The 22,233-nt window shown below is 38.8% G+C and overlaps 1 protein-coding gene across 4 annotated transcripts in view; it reads left to right on the top strand.

Annotated features, from left to right (window-relative positions):
- PRKN (parkin RBR E3 ubiquitin protein ligase) overlaps nucleotides 1–22,233 on the top strand; it is a 1,378,177-nt gene that overhangs the window by 276,259 nt on the left and 1,079,685 nt on the right. For all 4 annotated transcript variants that reach the window (XM_023223611.3, XM_023223614.3, XM_023223612.3 and 1 more), the window contains exon 2: nucleotides 21,626–21,789. In XM_023223611.3, the coding sequence (XP_023079379.1) occupies nucleotides 21,626–21,789 (164 nt within the window). The remainder of the gene's footprint in view (nucleotides 1–21,625; nucleotides 21,790–22,233) is intronic.

The raw sequence follows: 22,233 nt of genomic DNA, 5'->3' as shown, positions 1-22,233 counted from the left end.
TTACGTTGTCCTTTTGTGTAATAGAAAATTTAGCCAGTTAAAAAGTCTCATGGGACAGCTCCAGAATTCTCACAGCCGTACGAGACTCTGCCTGCTCTCTGCTCACTACTGCAAATACATCCGTCCTATAATACTGACAACCTCATGGCTAATGAAAATACACAGCTGTTGTCTAAAACAGTAATTAGTAAACTATGTATTTAACCTGTAACAATAAAAAACAAATCTCTACTTGGAAATCCCCTACTTATTTTTCTCTATCATTCCTACATTTTCCCTTATCTCTGAAATATTTTGGACTACTCCAGCTTTTAGTCACTCTTCTTCATTCTCTCTATTTTTTTATTTTTTATTTTTTTTAGAACAAGTCTCAGCCTGTCACCCAGGCTGCAGTGCACTGGCATGATCTTGGCTCACTGCAACCTCCGCCTCCCGGATTCAAGCGATTCTCCTGCCTCAGCCCCCTGAGTAACTGGGGTTACAGGGACGTATCACCATACCTGGCTAATTTTTGTATTTTTAATAGAGATGAGGTTTCACCATGTTGGCCAGGCTGGTCTTGAACTCTTGACCTCAAGTGATCTGCCCACTTTGGCTTCCCAAAGTGCTAGTCTCTTCTTTTTTTTTTTTTTTTTTTGGAGACACTTTCACTCTGTCCCCCAGGCTAGAGTGCAGTGGCACAATCTCAGCTGACTGCAACCTCCGCCTCCCAGGTTCAAGTGATTCTCCTGCCTCAGCCCCCTGAGTAGCTGGTATTACAGGTGCGTGCCACCATGTCCAGCTAGTTTTTATATTTTTAGTAGAGATAGGGTTTTGCCATGTTGGCCAGACTCGAACTCCTGACCTCAAGTGATCCGCCTGCCTTAGCCTCCTAAAGTGCCGGGATTACAGGCATGAGTCACCACGTCTGGCCTCTTTTCTTCATTCTTAAAACATTTGGTGTGGTACGCATGGTACAAACCCTAATACAGCATGCATCATATTCTTGTACATAATTCTGTTGTAATATCTCTGTCCCCAGGTTGTGTTGTTCGTTTCTGTAATATCACTTTCTAGCACTGTGCCTAGCAAATAGTTACTTATTTAGTAACTATTTGTTGACAGTAAGAATTGAATGAATTTTAATGTCACCAGCAATTAGGTCTAAATCTTATTCATACTTTAGAGCATATGGAAATTAGAACAGTGTGAGTAATTTGAGCAAATTATATTTTCTATATTAAAGGTTGAAGTATAAGTCTACTTTTTTCATACCGTTAGTACTATTTCAGGTTCCTAAAGAACTTCTAAGTACAGCAACTTTGAGATATTTAACAGAAAATCTTTGTCACGTTACATAAACAAAACCTAAATGTGAAAGATGATGTTGTAAATTTTATAAGTTTCTTCTCAAGATTAGTTTTCTCTAATAGGTGAAAATAGGGGGAGAAAACATTGAAAGTGGAGTGAGTGCACATTCATTCACTCGCTTATCTCAAAAGTACTAAGTCACAGTGTTTTGCCAAATACTTTAATAAGTGATGGGTCTACAGAGATGTGGTTGGTTTTATTTTAGGGAGGGACAGTGGGGGAGATACAGTTTTACTAATATATAATTCACATACTATAAAATTCACCCATTTAAAGTCTAAAATTCAATGTTTGTTAGTATATTCACAGAGTTTTGTAACCATCACCACAATCAATTTAGATTTTCATCACTCCCAAAAGATACGCCCTTCCCTTTAGCAGTAACTCCTGTTTCTCCCCAAACACTCTCTGTCACCACCTTAGGCAATCACTAATGCACTCTCTGTGTCTATAGATTTGCCAACTCCGGACATTGAATATCAGTGGAATCGTACAACATGTGGTCTCTTATGACTGACTGCTTTCACCGAGTACAGTGTTTTCAAGGTTCATCCAGGTTGTGGTATGAACCAGCACGTCATCCTTTTTCGTTGCTGGGTAATATTCCAATGTATGGATGCAACAAACACATGCATATATCCATTGGTCAATTGATGGGCATTTGGGTGGTTTCCACTTTTTGGCTATTATATAATGCTGATAGGGACATTCATGTGCAAGTTTTTATTTGGACGCATTTTTCATTTCTATCAAGTATATACCCTAGGAGTGGAATTGCGGGATCATGTGATAACTCTAGGTTTGAGCATTTGAGGGACTGCTGGACTGTTTTCCAAAGTGGCCACAGCATTTTATATTCCCTCCTGCAGTATGTGAGATTCCAACTTCTCCCTATCTATAGAGATTTTAAGAGAAGATGTTAACAAATATTTCCAAATAGAGCTTCAGAAAGTAATGTTGGTGATTACTAGAAAGTTCCGAATCATTTTTGAAAATGTGGCTAGTTTTTATTGTTTAGTAGTAGCTGCTAACATTTACTGAGTGCTTACTATATACTATACTATGCGTTAATCTAAGAATTTTACATGTAGTCAGACATTTCATACTTCGTAAGATAGATGTGAACGGTATTTTTACTTTTGAGGATATTAAAGCAAGAAAGTTGAGAAGCAGACATTTAAAGTGAGGTAGTCTGACTTGAGAGCCTCTGTATTTGCCACTGGCTTAAATCTTTGCTGAGAAGTTAAAAATACGATCATAAATGTAATTTTATATTTACAGTTTAAGGATAAAATTGTTTTGTGAATTTTGATCTGTGGGCCAAAGATTTGCTTTTACTGACAGTTTCATTAAGTATTAATTAATAATTTTTGCTAAGTTAATATAAGCTGGTAATTTCTTATACTAATAGTAGTACCATCATCTTTTTTAGATTTTAAAAATTATTTATTTATAACTTTTAAATTCAGTTCAGGGGAGTGCCATTATCTATCTAATAAGTGCTTACTATGCACACTCTTCCAAGTACATTCCATGTATTATCTCTACAGTAATATGATGCTGCCTTTGGACTGTATCTGCTCCAGTATTTTTAATGCATGCATCAGTAATTTCTGATGGCTCACAATAAAAACATTTATTTCTGGCCAGGTGTGGTGGCTCATGCCTGTAATCCCAGAACTTTGGGAGGCCAAGGAGGGTGGATCACCTAAGGTCAGGAGCTCAAGACCCACCTGGCCAACAAGGTGAAACCCATCTCTACTAAAAATACAAAAATTAGCCAGGTGTGGTGGCACACGCCTGTAGTCCCAGCTACTCGGGAGGCTGGGGCAGGAGAATGCCTTGAGCCCGGGAGGCAGAGGTTGCATGCAGTGAGCCAATATCATGCCACTGCACTCCAGCCTTAACGACAGAGTGAGACTCTGTCTTAAAAACAAAACAAAAACATTTATTTCTTCCTCTTCTTTTACTCAGTATAAGTCATTTAAATTTATTCATTTTCTTTATCCTAAAATTAGTGAAATAAATTTACCCCATTGTTACATGGAAAATTTATGCATATTAAAAAAAATAGAGGTAAAGTTACAAGCTGCCAAAAAAAAAAAAAAAAAAAAAAAAGCAACAAAAAGCTGGGGCTAATGATTTTACTCACAGAGCCAGCAAGCTATCCCGTCTCTGGGAGGGAAAGACCTGTATTGGAAATGTTTAACAGTGGAATAGATTTACATAGTACTATCTTTTCCTTAAAGTAATGCTCCTGTCTGAGGAAATAATTTTCTTAGATATTCTTCCAAACCTCTATTTTTTTTTTTTTTTTACTTTTTATTTTTTTGAGATATAGTCTCGCTCTGATTGCCCAGACTGGAGGGCAGTGGTGCAATCTCGGCTTACTGCAACCCCCACCTCCTAGGTTCAAGCGATTCTCCTGTCTCAGACGCCTGAGTAGCTGGGATTACAGGCACGTACAACTACGCCCATGTTTTTTTTTGTTGTTTGTTTGTTTTTTGTTTTTGAGATAGAGTCTCTGTCACTCAGGCTAGAGTGCAGTGGAGCGATCTCGGCTCACTGCAACCTCTACTTCCTGGGTTCAAGCAATTCTTCCTGTCTCAGCCTCGTAAGTAGCTGGGGATTACAGATGCGCACCACCACACCTGGCTAATTTTTGTAATTTTAGTAAAGAGTGAGTTTCACCATGTTGGCCAGACTGGTCTCAAACTCCTGACCTCGTGATCCACCCACCTCTACCTCCCAAAGAGCTTGGATTACAGGCATGAGCCACCACACCCGGCCTAATTTTTGTGTTTTTATTAGAGACGGGGTTTTGTTATGTTGGCCAGTCTGGTCTCTAACTGCTGACCTCAAGTGATCTGCCCACCTTAGCCTCCCAGAGTACTGGGATTACAGACGTGAGCCACCACACCCGGCCACAAACTTCTTTTTGATTGAAGCAACTGAGAAATACAAGATTGTTTGAAAATTGTCTGTATAAAAATGAGCAAAGCAATATTTATAAAAAATATTTCCTCTGTGATTAATAAGGCAGACAAACACAACACACTTATTACAGTGTGAGCCCCAGAGTTTGTGTCTGCATCACTCAATGACTGGTTTCAACACCTGACTCTTCAGTTTGGGGTTTGGTGTAGGTTTTATTTCTTTGTTCGTATTAATGAGCCTCATTGTGATTTTAGCTTCCATTTCTAAAGTTAGTAATCTTGAAATTATTTTGCTCATATGTATTATAAAACACCTTGAGAAACCATGTACTTCCTTGCACATTTTTAAGTTGATATAAAAATTTTATTATAGGTTTAAGTAGTTGCAGTATGGTCAGATGATAAGTATTGAGGTTAAATTATAAAGCAATTGCATCATTTAAAAAATATTTTCAGGGGGACATTAAAAATGATTTGCCCTTCGCTATCATCTTGCTAATAATATATGTAAGAGATGATTTTTAATAGTCTGAAATTTTATATTGTTTCTTTTTTACAAACTTTTTGATTTCTATTCTACTCTCCTGCATAACTTTATCCCAATGTAATATAATTAATGTTCATTATTCATGGGTTCCATATTTGCAAATTCACCAACATGGTAAAATTTATTCCTTGCCCTAAAATCAGTACTGGAAGCTTTTAAGGTCATTCACAGAAATGGCAGAGTTTTGAAGATTTGAGTTGCTCAATAAGCATGTTCCCAGTTGAGGTTGAGTGTTCTGCTTTCTTGTTTCAGCTTTCATACTGGAAACAAATGCCCTTTTTGAGGTCTATATAGTGTCATCTTTTTCACATTTTGGTGCTTTTTATTGGTGATTTCATGTTTGAAATGGCCCCAAGCATAGTGCTGAAGTGCTGGCTAGTGTTCCTGAGTTTAAGTAGGTGGTGATGTCCATTATGGAGAAATACACATTATAGAAACTTAGCTAAGGCGTGAGTTATAGTGATATTGGCTATGAGTGCAATGTTAATGAATCAATAATATGTAATAAATAAGCTGTCTTTAAACAGAAATACACATAAAATAAGGTTATGTGTTGACTGGTTGATGAAAATGTTGTAACCAGAGGCTCAAAGGAACCTAATCCTGTATTTTTCCCTAGGAACAATGCTTTAGTATTCAGCAGTTTACTGTTCATGGTGACTTTACAGACTACAACTATAGGCTATAGAAAATAACAAGAGTCAACTTTTTTTTTTTTAGTATCTTTATGCATCATCCTGAAGTATGTCTTTGCAACAAAAACATGTAAAAGAATTAAAGTTTATGAGGTATTTTTAAATTCCCTTGTACCATAAGCCTTAGTATTAATTTTGAATGAATTGTGATATATCATGCTATTTTTAGTACACAAATCACTTAAAAATATAAATATATATTTGGGTGAATGGTTTCTTGGTATTTTTGACAAATAATTACTAAGCATAAATATATTAGAAATAAACCCCTTAATTAGATGAATGGGCTTATTTTTATGCATGGTAACCTGTCTGTAGATGAATATTACTTATTGCTGGAATGAAATAGATTCAGCATCATTTTGTTCTTCCTTTTCATTGTTACTGGTGTAAGCCCATGTTCTAACTAATAAGTTTATGGGAAAAGAAGAAATTTTATTACAGCAACTTCATGCTTTTAATGTCTTCAAACTTTTAACAAAAATTTGTTAGTAATATTTGTTATAATGACTCCAGTGATCTATCAATTTATAACCCGATTGAGTCCGTCTTTAATTTTGTTGAAAACACAGAATTTGAAGCTAATTACTTGGAAAAGAAATCATGTAGAGACATTCACCTATTAAATTTCTAGGAAATTTATCAAATATATTTTATTAAGTTTTTTAAACTCACTATTAATTTTTCTTGCCATTTTATCATTTGGATGCATTTTGTTAAATCTGATAAATTTTGAAACATTGGGAAAAATTGAACTCTTCAGTTTAATACACTTTTGCCAATACAATATTTATAATAAAATTATTTAACATTTTTTAAATCAAAGCCTTGGAGTTGCATATTCCATTTGTGGAGAGTGATCGCCTTTTGACATGATGTAAAACCAATCTTCTCTATGAAATGAGACAGCCATTAAGAGTTAATTTTTCAGAAATAAATGGACTCACATAGCCATCTTATATCTGTCAAACACCACATAACAACATTTCAGTCCATGATGGACCACATATATGATGGTGTTCCCTTAAGATTATAGTACCATAATTTTCCTGTACCTTTGCGATGCTCAGAGACACAAACACTACTATGTTAAAATTGCCTACAGTATTCAGTGCAGTAGCATGCTGTACACGTTTGTAGCCTTGGGGCAATAGGCTATATTATATAGCCTAGGTGTGTAATAGGCTATATAATCTAGGTTTACATAAATACACACCATGATGTTTGCACAATGATGAAATTGCCTAAGGATGCATTTCCCAAAATGTATTTCTATCATATACTGAAGCATAACTATACTATAGAGGTAGGTGGATGGATGGGTGAATGGCTGGCTACGTGGATGTGTGGATGAATGGGCAGATGGACAGATGGATGGTTAGGTAAGAGATGGAACTTTGCCAGCAGTTTGTCTTCTGAATGATATAAGGTGCCGTCATCTTCAGTATTAGAAGCAACAATCTTAGCTCTGATCTTCTGAGACCTTCCCTGAGGAGGAATTACTTCTTTGGCAATACCAAGAGGTAGAAGTGCTAGGAGAGTTAAATGAACATCACCATCTCTCTTGTCCCTCTTTACTATGTATCTGTATTTATAACAACCTAACCCAACCCACGTGCTGATAACACAGTCCGAAATGGCTAAAAAATACATCGTTCCTAATGCCAACCTTTACCTTACTCTGAAAGAAATACAGCTCTACTGTGAGTTAATGGGGCTTTGGTTAAAAGAGGCTCCCTGTTCCCAGTAGTTCAAGGCGTTCTTCTTTACCACCCTGTGTTGCTGCACCAGAGCCACCGTGGGGGAGATTGAGTGTATTCTTTTCTTTTGTGAAGTGGGAGAATGTTGATTTTGAAGGGAAGCTGGGACAAAATGATCTATCATGAAACGTCAGCCATAAATGTGTTTTCAGACGTATCTGTTTGAAGGAACGGTGTGTGAGGAATAGGAGAACTTTCCCTTGGCAAGTCCCATATACCCTCAGGGTAACATACAGTCCAGTGTGGAAGCCACTGACACAGAGTGGGGAGTTCAGGACCCAAGATTCTTTTTCCTGCTCCTATCCTTGTGAATTTTGGGCAAGCCACTTTTATTCTTTGTGCATCTGTTTCTTTATTTTAAAAATAGGAATAGTAAATGGTTTCCCAATTATCTTTCAGTGCTGTTGTGAAGATTAACTGAGATAATGTCTGTAAAAGCACTTTGAAAATTGAGAGCTCTATTGAAACAGAAGATATCATTATCAGTATACTAACGTCACTTTAGACCAATTACAGTTTACTATAAAGTGTAGTGGAATAGAACTCCATCGGGAACACTTTTCTTATTTAAAGAAAATAAATGGCACGTTTTAAAAACTGGCACAATTGACGTGATAATTACAATAATTTTTACACCATGTGTTGGACCTGAAGTAAGAGCCAATAGTTGTTGAAACTCAAAATGTGCCTAGGCACGCTTCTAAATACCTTTCCTATATTGATTTATTAAATTCTCACAACAACTTTAGGAGGTAGATACTATTATTATTATTATTATTATTATTATTATTATTATTATTTTTGCTAAGGTACACTGAGAAGGTATACCTTATAAGACACAAACCCTCTCTAGTTATCATCCAGTCTTTCTTCTCCTTTCTTTCTCATCTCCTTCCCCAAAGAGTTTTGCCCTTATTATTATGTCCACTTTCTCATCTTTTTTGTTTTTTTTTTGGAGACAGTCTCACTCTTGTTGCCCAGGCTGGAGTGCAATGGCACGATCTCGGTCACTACAACCTCCACCTCCTGGGTTCATGTGATTCTCCTGTCTCAGCCTCCCGAGTAGCTGAGATTACAGGCATGTGCCACCACGCCCAGCTAATTTTGATATTTTTAGTGACAGATGGAGTTTCACCATGTGGGCCAGACTGGTCTCGAACTCCTGACCTCAGGTGATCTGCCCACCTCAGCCTCCCAAACTTCTGGGATTACAGGTGTGAGCCACCGCGCCTGGCCAGATACTATTATTATTGCCTGTTCTGTTGGCAATAAATTGAGGGATAGAAACTGTGTGACATGCTTACACAGTTGGTTAGGATGGGACAGAGCTAGTCTGTGAACCCACATGAAGGGTTCTAAAGTCCATGGTCTTCGCCACAGTATACACATCTTACTATACAGATTTTCAGTTGCATTTTTCCTACCTCTCATTCTCCGTCTCCCTTAATGTAATTTCTACTAAATAATTTTCAAAGTGGAAGAATTAATTAAACAATAAAAAAAAAAAAGAGTGTGTTGGGGAGAGAGAGAGGGAAAAAAGGAGAGCAGAGGGAATTCTACTGCAGATACACCCTTGTCAAAGAACCAAAGCTGTTGCCTTGAGGCTATGGGTGAAGTCTTCAGCAGTTGCTATTTTCTAAGACCAGGGTCTCTTACTCCCTGAGGAGGGTAAGAAGCCCTCATTCTGTTTCCAGCCGGGGAACCTGGAAGTGGTGGGAGACCTTGACATTCCCAGTCTGGTCCAATGCAGTACCGGGCACCTCTCCCACCTCAAGGAGGGAAGGAGTGGGAAGACTTGGGCTGTGATTCTTGAGTCTTGTAATCCACCTTTTCAAGTGGTGGCAGCATAGTCTTAAGTTTCTCTCTTTTTGTTTTTCAAACTAGTTTTGCCTTTGAATCTATTTTATGTGATATTAATAATATTGTCACACCTGCCTTCTTACGATTACATTTTGCTTGGCATATTTCTTTTTACTCATTTATTTTGAAACCATTTGTGTCTTTATATCTAAAATGCAGCCATGTAGACACAGTATAGCTGGACCCACTTCGTTTTGTCCACGTAGTCCCTGCCTTTTAATTGGAGTGTTTACTTTATTAGAATTTCATGTAATTATTGATGTGGTGAGTTCTGGTCACCAGTTTATTGTATTTTTCTATCTACCTCTCTATTTTTCTTCCATTCTTCATTATCTCCTGCCCTTTTTGGGGATTATTTCAATATTTTTTGGAATTCCATTATGACTTTTGTTTGCTTTTTGGGTCAATATTTTTATTCATTTTGATTTTTACTGTAAGAAATATAATGTCTGTCCTGAACTTCTTAGTCCCTTCATTGTTAATATTGCTCCACTTCATAAAATAAATAAAAGACTTATATTTACCCCCCACCTATTATGCTGTGATTGGCATACATATTATACCTATATGTTCTAAACTCCACATGGAATGTAATTTTTGCTTTACCGAGTCATCTGTGTTAAATAAATTATGTTGAATAAAGCAAAAAATTCCTACCTAATTATCTTCTGTATTTAGCATTTATGATGCTTTTACTGTTTCTTGTGGATTTGAATCTCTGCCTTGTACCATTTCACTTCAGTCTGAAGAGTTTATTTGATATTTCTTGTAGTATGAGTCTGCTTGTGATAAATTATCTTAATTTTATTTCATCTTAAAGTATCTTCATTTTGTCCTCATTTTAAAAAGATATTGTCACTGGATATACATTTCTGCATTGACAAACGTTTTTTGCTTTGTGTTTTCTTCCTGAACTGTAATGTTGAGCCGTCACTTCTGGCCTCCGTTGTTTCTGACCAGAAGGTAACCGTTAATGACGTCATTTTAACCCTGTATGTGACTGACAAAGTTTTCTTGTTGTTTTCAAAGCTTGTTCCTTATCTTTGGCTTTCATAGTTTGACTCTGCTATGATTTGCCTTGACACAAGCACGTTCATGTTTATCCTGCTTGACGTTTGTTGAAGATCTTGAATATGTAAAGTTATTTATTTCATCACATATTACAATTTGAGGGCATTATTTTTTAAATAATTTTTCTGCCCAATTCTTTCATTTTTTCTTTGTGACTCCAATGACATATGTATTAGATCATTTGATATTATCTAATATGTCCCTAACATCTATTCATTTAAAAACAATTATTTATTCTTCACTAATGTTTCCTCTTTAATCTCCATTTGGGTATTAAATTTATTTAACAGATTTTTATTCCAGACAATTGTAGTTTTAGTTCTAGAATTTCCATTCCATTCCCTCTCTCTCTCTTTTTGTTTTAAATACAGATAGGGTCTCACTGTATTGCTCAGGTTGATCTCAAACTTCTGGGCTCAAGTGATCTGCCCGCGTCGGCCTCTCAAAAAATTGCTAGGCGTGAGCCACCACGCCCAACCTGATTTTTTTTTTGTTTTAATAATTTCTATTTCTCTGAGTATCTGTCGTATCTTTCCACTCATTGCAAAAAATTTTTTTCTTCTCCGTAAGGACAGTAATACTACTAGCTACTTTAAAATTTTGTCTCCTAGTTTCAAAATTAGAGTCATTTCAGGGTTTTGTCTCACTTGATTTTCTTTTCTCCTGAGAATGGTATACTTTCATCATTCTTTGAAATGTTAGATACTTTTAAAATTATATCCCAGACATTATATAAATGTAATGACTGGAGACACTGAATTCTGTAATTTTTTCTCCAGTGACTCTTGGTTCTTTGTTTGTTTTGGAAGACATTTATTTTGGTTGATGTTGAAAAGAAAATCTGTTCTTTGGGTAGTAAGTCTGATCTCCATCCAGATCTTTTTTTTTTTTTTTTAAAATAAACATTTATTTTAGAACAGTTTTAGTTTTACAGAAAAAGATGCAAAAATAGTACAGGGAGTTCCCATGTACCCCACACCCAGTTTCCCTATTTTTGACATCTTATATTGTTATACTACATTTGTTATCATTAATGAATGAATGCTGATACATTCTTATTAACTAAAATTCAAACTGTATTTGGATATTCTTAGTTTTACCGAATGTCTCTTTTCTTTTCCAGGATTCCATCCAGGCTACTGCATTGCATTTACTCATCTCCGTAGACTCTTAGACTCTAACAGTTTCTAAAGACTTTTCTTGTTTTGGATGACCTTGAAAGTTTTGAGGAGTGCTGGCCAGGTGTTTTTACAATGTCCCTCAACTGCGTTTTGTCCAATGTTTTCCTGAAGATTAGATGGGTTATGTGTTTTTGAGAGAAAGCCCACAGAGATAAATAGCCGGTCTCATCACATTGTATCAAGGGTAAACTTGATCAAGATGACTTACCACTGTTGATGTTGACCTTGCTCACCTGGCTGAGGTAGCGCCTTTCAGGTTTCTCCACTGTGAGGTTGTTTTTGTTCCCCTTTCTATGCTGTATTCTTTTTTTTTTTTTTATTTTTATTATACTTTAAGTTCTAGGGTACATGTGCATAACGTGCAGGTTTGTTACATATGTATATATGTGCCATGTTGGTGTGCTGCACCCATCAACTCGTCAGCACCCATCAATTCATCATTTATATCAGGTATAACTCCCCAGATGCAATCCCCCCCCCCATGATAGGCCCCATTGTGTGATGTTCCCCTTCCCGAGTCCAAGTGAGCTCATTGTTCAGTTCCCACCTATGAGTGAGAACATGTGGTGTTTGGTTTTCTCTTCTTGTGATAGTTTGCTAAGAATGATGGTTTCCAGCTGCATCCATGTCCCTACAAAGGACGCAAACTCATCGTTTTTTATGGCTGCATAGTATTCCATGGTGTATATGTGCCACATTTTCTTAATCCAGTCTGTCACTGATGGACATTTGGGTTGATTCCAAGTCTTTGCTATTGTGAATAGTGCCGCAATAAACGTACGTGTGCATGTGTCTTTGTAGTAGCATAATTTATAATCCTCTGGGTACATACCCAGTAGTGGGATGGCTGGGTCATATGGTACATCTAGTTCTAGATCTTTGAGGAATTGCCATACTGTTTTCCATAATGGTTGAACTAGTTTACAATCCCACCAACAGTGTAAAAGTGTTCCTATTTCTCCACATCCTCTCCAACACCTATTGTTTCCTGATTTTTTAATGATTGCCATTCTAACTGGTGTGAGATGGTATCTCGTGGTTTTGATTTGCATTTCTCTGATGGCGAGTGATGATGAGCATTTTTTCATGTGTCTGTTGGCTGTATGAATGTCTTCTTTTGAGAAATGTCTGTTCATATCCTTTGCCCACTTTTGGATGGGGTTGTTTGTTTTTTTCTTGTATATTTGTTTGAGTTCTTTGTAGATTCTGGAAATTAGCCCTTTGTCAGATGAGTAGATTGCAAAAATTTTCTCCCATTCTGTAGGTTGCCTGTTCACTCTGATGGTAGTTTCTTTTGCTGTGCAGAAGCTCTTGAGTTTAATGAGATCCCATTTGTCAATTTTGGCTTTTGCTGCCGTTGCTTTTGGTGTTTTAGACATGAAGTCCTTGCCCATGCCTATGTCCTGAATGGTACTACCTAGATTTTCTTCTAGGGTTTTTATGGTATTAGGTCTAACATTTAAGTCTCTAATCCATCTTGAATTAATCTTCGTATAAGGAGTAAGGAAAGGATCCAGTTTCAGCTTTCTACTTATGGCTAGCCAATTTTCCCAGCACCATTTATTAAATAGGGAATCCTTTCCCCATTTCTTGTTTTTGTCAGGTTTGTCAAAGATCAGATGGTTGTAGATGTGTAGCATTATTTCTGAGGACTCCGTTCTGTTCCATTGGTCTATATCTCTGTTTTGGTACCAGTACCATGCTGTTTTGGTTACTGTAGCCTTGTAGTATAGTTTGAAGTCAGGTAGCGTGACGCCTCCGGCTTTGTCCTTTTGACTTAGGATTGTCTTGGCAATACGGGCTCTTTTTTGGGTCCATATGAACTTTAAAGCCGTTTTTTCCAGTTCGGTGAAGAAACTCATTGGTAGCTTGATGGGGATGGCATTGAATCTATAAATAACCTTGGGCAGTATGGCCATTTTCACGATATTGATTCTTCCTATCCATGAGCATGGTATGTTCTTCCATTTGTTTGTGTCCTCTTTGATTTCACTGAGCAGTGGTTTGTAGTTCTCCTTGAAGAGGTCCTTTACATCCCTTGTAAGTTGGATTCCTAGGTATTTTATTCTCTTTGAAGCAATTGTGAATGGAAGTTCATTCCTGATTTGGCTCTCTGCTTGTCTGGTACTGGTGTATAAGAATGCTTGTGATTTTTGCACATTAATTTTGTATCCTGAGACTTTGCTGAAGTTGTTTATCAGCTTAAGAAGATTTTGGGCTGAGACGATGGGGTTTTCTAAATATACAATCATGTCATCTGCAAACAGGGACAATTTGACTTCTTCTTTTCCTAACTGAATACCCTTGATTTCCTTCTCTTGCCTGATTGCCCTAGCCAGAACTTCCAACACTATGTTGAATAGGAGTGGTGAGAGAGGGCATCCCTGTCTTGTGCCAGTTTTCAAAGGGAATTTTTCCAGTTTTTGCCCATTCAGTATGATATTAGCTGTGGGTTTGTCATAAATAGCTCTTATTATTTTGAAAAGCTTATCCACCATGATCAAGTGGGCTTCATCCCTGGGATGCAAGGCTGGTTCAACATTCGCAAATCAATAAACGTAATCCAGCATATAAACAGAACCAAAGACAAGAACCACATGATTATCTCAATAGATGCAGAAAAGGCTTTTGACAAAATTCAACAGCCCTTCATGCTAAAAACGCTCAACAAATTCGGTATTGATGGAACGTACCTCTATGCTGTATTCTTTGGGAGGAAGATACTGTGTGCAGATTCCACAGTTTACATTCACAGGGGCGTTACAATCAGGGGCGTTACAATCAGCGGCGTTACAATCAGGGGCGTTACAATCACAGGGGGGTTTACATTCACAGGGGCATTTACATTCAGAGAGGCGTTTACATTCACAGGGGCGTTACATTCACAGGGTGTTACTTTCACAGGGGCGTTCACATTCACAGGGGCATTTACAATCACAGGGGCATTTACTTCACGGGGGAGTTACAGTCACGGAGGCATTATACTCCACCTCCTTGAGCACATTTTTCCTTTAGCTGAGCAGTGTTGAGTCTGATATGCACCTTCATCATTCAGGGATTAGCTAGAGATGTGGGTAGACAGGAATTTGAGTTTCTCTTTCTGACTCATTTTCTTCTTTCTTTCTCCTCAGAGGCAGGTGTCCCAGTCTTGGTATTTTGCTTCTTCACCCAGAAAAACTGTGGCTTTGCCACCAAAGTACCTGCTGCCCCACATGCCATGTCCACAGACTGCACCTGGCTTCACGCCTAAAGTTGTGAGAGTAGGCACTCCCTTTACATAACTGTACTCCTCCTGATGTGGACCCCCTGACTAGAAATCTTCATTTTTTTGTTCACTCTTCTATGGCTTTTCAAGAATCTGCTTTCTTTAGTGAAGTCCCAATTTTATAGTAGTTTTTTGCAGGAGGGTTGATCCGATAGCATTTTAATAATTCATTACAAAAGGCAAAAATCCTGGCCTATATGTGTAAGTGGGGAGATGAAATGAGGCTTCCTGTCACAAAGAACTTCAAAGACAGGAATCAAGAATTATGAAACAAGCTATTAGAGGATGATACCATACAGCATATACTCAAGTGCTAAATGAGTATGTAGGTAATAGTTATAAAAATAAAAATAATAAAATATAAAACAAAAGTAACATTTTAAAAACTAGCTATAAAAATGCTTGTAGTTAGTAATAACGCAGATCCTTATAACCCAATGAAGATGAAATTACACATGCAAGGTCACTTAACATTGAGCTATGAGTCCAAAGATGCAGTTCTAGAGATTTGTATTCCACCCCTAATTATTGGGTAGGGAAATAGATTGCTGTAGATGAGATTGGGTTAGAAATGAAGGACTATCGTTAACAAAATTTATTGATGGATCAAAGAGGGTAGGAATAAGGCAAAGCACTAAGACAGATGTAGGAGGAGAATGTTCATTTTATTTATCTACTGAACATCCATGTAGGTATCAAATGCTAGTAGATGCAATTATCTGAAGTTCCAGTGAGGGCCAGGCGCGGTGGCTCATGCTGGTAATCCAAGCACTTTGGGAGGCTGAGGCGAGTCGATCACCTGAGGTCAGGAGTTCAACACCAGCCTGGCCAACACGAGGAATCCTCTTCTCTACTAAAAATACAAAATTTGCTGGGTGTGGTGGTGGGCACCTGCAATCCCAGCTACTCTGGAGTCTGAGGCAGGAGAATTGCTTGAACCTGCGAGGCGGAGGTTGCAGTGAGCTGAGATCACACCACTGCACTCCAGAGTGGGAGACAGAATAAGACTCCAGAAAGAAAGAGGAAAAGAGAGAAGGGAAGGGAAGGGAGGAAGGAGGCAGGGAAGGAGGGAGGGAGGAGGGAGGGAAGAAGGAAGGAAGGAAGCAGGGAAGGACGGAAGGAAGGACGGAAGGAAGGAAAGGAAGGAGGGAAGGAAGGAGGGAAGGAAGGAAGGAAAGAAAGAAGGAAAGGAAGGAAGGAAAGGAAGGAAGGAAGGAAGAAAGAAAGAAAGAAAGAAGAGAGAGAAAAAGAAAGAGAATAAAGGCCCAGGGAGATGGCAAGTCTGGAAATAAGGGTTTGGGAGTTGATGACATATCCATTGCATTACAGCCGTGGGATTAGAGGAGGTCACCTAGGAGACTACACAGATTCAGACTGCTGGGATACTTCAAAATCTGCAGGGCCAATAAAGGGAGAGAACCCAGAAGGGGAAGCTACAAAAGTATGTCCTTTTTGAAGGTGAAACGAGAAGGGTGCACTCCCGGGTGCCAAGAGAAGAAAGGGTGATGAGAACAGAAGCCAGCTATGTTCAATGTCCCTGGAAGGTCAACCTGATAAGAACAGAAATGTGATGACAGGATTAGAAGTGTAGAGCTCATTGCTTTACCAAGAGCAGTCTTCAAGTATTGGCTCACAGAAGAGTATAAAACAAAGAAATGGAGACCAATTCTCAATAAAAATTTCTATGCAGAAAAACAGAGTAGTAACTGCAGGAAGGCGTGAGGACACGTTGGTTGGTTTGTTGAAGTTAGGGAATACTAGAGTTAGTGATCGTTCTCAGAGGTGAACAAGAAAGTTCCCAGGCAAGTGACGTTTGGAAACATGTGGAGTTACTTTTGGATTGCTGGGATTACCAGGGCGTGCTCCTGACACTTACTGGGCTGGACATCCCACAGAGCTTAGGACACCCTCTCATGAGGAAGAATTGCCTGTCTTCAATGCATTGAGTCCATTTATATGCTCATGTTAATGGTCTATCTTGGGCTGTGATTTTCCTTGGGTCTCAGCAAAAATGTCTAAGGCATCACGTGAGGTTATTTGCCATCTAAAAGGACTTCACCAAACCTCTGACAGTTCTAGATATGACTTTGATTAGTCCACCTTACGTCACCTGTATTCTGCAGAATCAACCACTGGAAGCAGGTGAATGCCAGGCACAGATTGGCTTGCATCATCCCTGAACCAATCATTTGACCAATGACGAGGAAGATGGGGCTGTGCTCATGAATCACATGGCTGTTCTCTGTGCAGGAGGTGGAATGGCTGCTTGAGGAGCAGCCGGAATCATTTAAGAATCATTCATTATTGATATTGACTACTATGTTTATAACTCAAAAGTTTATACCCTGGTCAGACTTGGTAAATAAAATCATCTTGAAAGAAATATAAGCACCATCCACCAATGACCTCTTCCCCTCTTCCCTCTCAGTCGCTGCCTTACTCTCTGGGACTTCTGAACCCTGGATAGGGATATCATAAAAAAGGAATCTGGATATGTCTCATTATGTTTTTTCTTATCAGTGCATTATGATGTTGATTGATAATACACATGATTGATAATGTTTACTGATACGTTGTTTCTGATGCTATGTCATCAAAACTATTATTAAAACAATGCATGTCCAAGCTTTTAATATATAATTAAACCTTAGAAAGTGGAGATGAGCCATATTGTCTATCACATCTCCTGGTCTCTGGAAGTTTTCTGTCCACCAAGAGGAGCAGAATCCAGAAAAATTGGCTACTTTACTTAATATTTGCCCACAATCTATCTAATCTCCCTTAGTTACCGTAAAAAATACACTGCGTTAATTAGCTCTACCTCCTCTAGGTGCCTAGAGTAGGGAACTATTTTGGAGCACACACTTGCCCAGTACTAGGAGGATAGGCCCTGTACTAGTCTCTTTCTGATATTTTCTAATACATCCATAATCCCAGTAAATCTTGTGTAACAGACATTGGTGTTGCATCCCTTATGCTCATTTATTAGATCAGGAAGCTAAGCGTCGAGGTGGCCAGGTAACTTGTCATAAAATTAGCAAGCGTTACAACCAGCATTCAGATTTCTCTTTATGTAGCTCTAAAGACATTCTGCTTTCTGTGACTTTAAAGAAGTAGTAGATGAGGACTGGGTACTTACTTCCCTCCACTCCTGTTTTGGAAATCATGGCTGGAGTTCAGGGGCTGGTACAGATGGGACATGACATGTTTCCCACATATGTCAGAAAAAGGTTTCACATAATGGCACTTGGTTATGGACTCAGTGAATTTCTTAAAGATGTTTTTTCTTATTCATGCAAATGTTTTAGTTGGTCAAATATTATGTATTTGGTTTATCTTTCCATTTTAAATTGATATTGTATATTAGATTTACTGTTAAAAAGTATTCATATCTGTAGTATTTATGATTTATCTAAATTGAGCTGAAGCTTTAAATCTGTAACTTTTCTATTATAGGAAAAACTTGTATATACTTAGGATTTCAGTAGTTGTACAGAGGTATCTTGAATGTGTTTTGCAGTTTCTCTTTACAAAAAAATTCTTGTCCTTGCAGTAGGAGTTCCATGATTTGAACCCCTGGAGCAAAATCATAAACTTAGGATCTCCTGGAATTTTTATCTGTTTATGTAGCAGCTTTGGCACAAATTCCAGCCACTTCTTCCCACGTGCCATCCTATGGTGTTTGACTTTGAATCTATTCTCACTAGTAGAAAATGAAATGTAGAACTGGGATCATATCTTTTGTCCCCATAGCCCCTAACTTGTCATGTGTCTTACCTGATGTTGGTTGTTTTATGGTCTCCAATCTGAGGATGCTGTGAAGATACCTCAGTACTTCCAGTACATTTTGGTTTCTTCCACTCTATTTTCAAAGTTGTTGAATGAAATTGACTTAAAAGTGTATCAAAAGCACCTTTTCCTCTGTAATTAGTATTTTTCATGAATTTCCTTTATTTGGAGCACTTTGTCACTGTTCTTCCTTCCTTTTGCTAAACATTTTCTGTGCTGGTCAGAGATGTCAGGCTTTTGTTCTTGTGGTGCCATCTGGGACACCTGCCCTCACTTGAGCGTCATTTCTGTTTTGGTGCTCATGTTGTTCATGGTTATTGTTCATGGTCCTTTGCTCTTAGCTCTTCACTGGAGCTTTTATTTATTTGTACTGCTCACCCATATAGGGGATATCTGATTTATTTCATAAAGGCTTTTTGTTGTTATCTTTTTAATCATGAGGGATAGAAATGTGGACTTTTTTTTTTTTTTTTATTGAGATGGAGTATTGCTCTGTCACCCAGGCTGGAGTGCAGTGGCACAATCTCGGCTCACTGCAAGCTCTGCCTCCCAGGTTCACACCATTCTCCTGCCTCAGCCTCCTGAGTAGCTGGGACTACAGGCATGTGCCACCATGCCTGAATAATTTTTTTGTATTTTTAGAAGAGACGGGGTTTCACCGTGTTATCCAGGATGGTCTCGATCTCCTGACTTTGTGATCCCCCTGCCTTGGCCTCCCAAAATGCTGGGATTACAGGCGTGAGCCACCGCGCCCGGCAGAAATGTGGACTTTTTTTAGACAAGCTCTCTGTCACCCAGGGTGACACAACCACAGTGCAGTGGCACAACCACAGCTTACTGAAACCTCTCATTCCTGGGCTTCCACAGCCATCCCACCTCAGCCTGCGGAGTAGCTGGAACTGCAGGTGCCGCCGCCGCACCCTGCTGATTGTTTAAAACACTTTTTGTAGGGATGGGGTCTCACTTTGTTACCTAGGCTGGTCTTGAACTTCTGGGCTCAAGGGATCCTTGCCCCTTGGTCTCCCAAAGTGTTAGGATTACAGGCTTGAACCACTGTGCCCGGTCTAGACTTTTCTTCTGAGATGATTTCTGGAAGCCTATTTTAGTAGAAATGGAATGAGCTTTAGAGTTAGATTGAAATAAATTTGAAACCCGGCTCTATTAGAAAGTAATTAATATCCTTAGAAAAGTGGGTACCATTCCCTGGGCCTTCGTTTATTGTATAAAATAAGGATAATTGTAGGGACCTGACCAGATCACTGGGAGGCTTAGGAAAGCCATGTGAGAGCACAATGTCTGGCACATAGTAAGTGCCTGATTATTATTGGCATTGTAATGATGATTATAATTATGATGAGGTGGGTCATCTCACATTGGAATTGAGAAATAATTAGCTATAGTACTACATTTAAAGGAAACACAGCAGTAAATAAACAATAGTACTTGCCCTTAAAGAGTTTATTATGTTTTAAAGAAGGCAAAATGTATATCAAAAACAGCTAAATGTCCATTATTTTTAAAGGTTACAAGATGATCGTTTTAAATACTATAAATATCATTTAATGAGTCAAATAATGTGGTTGATGGTTTATTTATGTTTTCAAGATAAAGGAACTGAGACCTAAAGAGGGAGGTTAATAGATTGACCCCTAGCATCCTAGGCCAGTTAAAGGAGTCTGTGGGAATTTTTGCATAGGTCTTCCTAACGCTGCAGGATGTACTTTTAACCCTTATGCCATCCTGCTTCCACAAGGAATGTGTTGGATATTATAAGATGTACATAGTAAAACTCCCAATGCATTGATGAGTTGATGGGTGCTGACGAGTTGATGGGTGCTAACGAGTTGATGGGTGCAGCACACCAACATGGCACATGTATACATATGTAACAAACCTGCACGTTATGCACATGTACCCTAGAACTTAAAGTATAATAATAATAAAATTTAAAAAAAAAAAAAAGATGTACATAGTAAATGCCACTGGTGCCCTGAATAGGGAACATCAGGCTTTTGCAGGAGCTGATAGCCAGAGGCTTCTTGGAGGAGGTCATATTTGAAGTGGGCCATGGGGGTAGGCAAGATTTCAATAGGAAGAGGAGAAGGAGGGAGGTCATGAATAAAAAAGCAAGAAGTTGTGTGCAGCAGTTTTCTGTGATTTTTTTTTTTTTTTTTTTAACAGAGTACACATGGAAACTAATGAAGAAAATGCTGGAATATAGGTTTGTGCTAGATGAAAGGGATCTTGGAGTCTTTCCTCACCAGCCAACAGTGTGAGACTTAAAGGATTTGAGTGGTGTGACATAGCTCTGTAGTAATAAGGCTCATTTTGCAGAACTATGTAGGGCCTTTTGGAGGTGAATGGACTGGATCAAAACTCCAGTTGGGGGCTATTACGAGGCTCTAGAAAAGATGTGATAACAGTGTGACTTTGAGCAGTGAGAGAAAGAATGGAAAGGAAAGGGCAGATGAGAGATGCTGAAGAGGTGGGACAGCAGGTGCGGTGAGAAGACAGCATGCAAACAGACTAGAGGATGCAGCCTGGGTCTCACGGGGAGCAGTGGCTTCAATAAGACAAATGGTGTCACTAGCATCCCCACCCCTCCCTTCCAAAATAAAGGGCAAATAATTGTCTTCATAGACCCAGTGGAGCATTTTGGCCAGGACCATCCAAGTCTAGGACTCTAAGCCATAGCCCCTAGTGGGTCTTCACTCTGGTCTATAGAGCAGCTTGGATTTTTTTCCATTGCTATACCTTGAGTGCTAATACATTGCCTCCTATTTTTATTAAGAGCTTCACTGTGGAGGGAGTGCGAGTGTGTACAGGCTGTCAGAGCTGAGTCTTTTCAATAAACTCATGGGACTCTTTCAATTCCAATCAGGCAAGTGTCCTGCTCAAGCCTCTCTGTTTCTCAGGATAGATGTCAAAGGGAAAATGCAATTTTGGTTTGCAGGTCACTGACGAATATATGAAAGGGAAATCTCATGGGCAACTCTGTTTTTCACAAATATTGCTCTATAGCATTAAGTTTTTTGTTGTTTAAGTGAAAGAAAATATATGCCATTCACTGAAAGGCCACAAGGGGTAAGTCGGTTGAGAAATGTTGCTATGGCCATTTAAGGGCTTCAAGTGATGCTCACTTCCTTTCTCCCTTCCAATTTCCTTGGTCAGTGTTTGTGAGGTTCAACTCCAGCCATGGTTTCCCAGTGGAGGTCGATTCTGACACCAGCATCTTCCAGCTCAAGGAGGTGGTTGCTAAGCGACAGGGGGTTCCGACTGACCAGTTGCGTGTGATTTTCGCAGGGAAGGAGCTGAGGAATGACTGGACTGTGCAGGTGAGTCTCCCTTGGTGGCCGTTCCTGGGATGCCGCCAGCTCCATTGCTCATGCCGCCTGCGCTGCCAATCTGACATTCATGCCTGAGATCTAATAGAATAAATAGTGCCTGGGGATTCCTTGAACTTTACTCCACACTGCTTCATTAATTCTGACCTTCTTAATTATGCATTAACACAGCAAGCAGGAAAGATTGGAAGAACAACTGTGTGAGAGAGAGAGAGAGAAAGAACACACGAGCTAGGCTTAGTGAATAAATGTTTACTGACTACAGGAGCAGCAAGGCACAATTTCTGTGTCTGTTCAATTTCTGCCTTACTTATTCCATTTGAATCTTAATGAAGAAGGATTCGAATAAATTGTTCCCAGTCAGGCTGCTCAGTCCCTGCACTGTGAGGAATTCGTAACCCAAGTGTGACCCCTGGAGGATAGTGAGGGCTGCTG

The sequence above is a fragment of the Piliocolobus tephrosceles genome, chromosome 5 (assembly GCF_002776525.5).
Source record: "Piliocolobus tephrosceles isolate RC106 chromosome 5, ASM277652v3, whole genome shotgun sequence".
Lineage (NCBI taxonomy): Eukaryota > Metazoa > Chordata > Mammalia > Primates > Cercopithecidae > Piliocolobus > Piliocolobus tephrosceles.
This window is presented reverse-complemented; position numbering and strand designations above follow the sequence as displayed.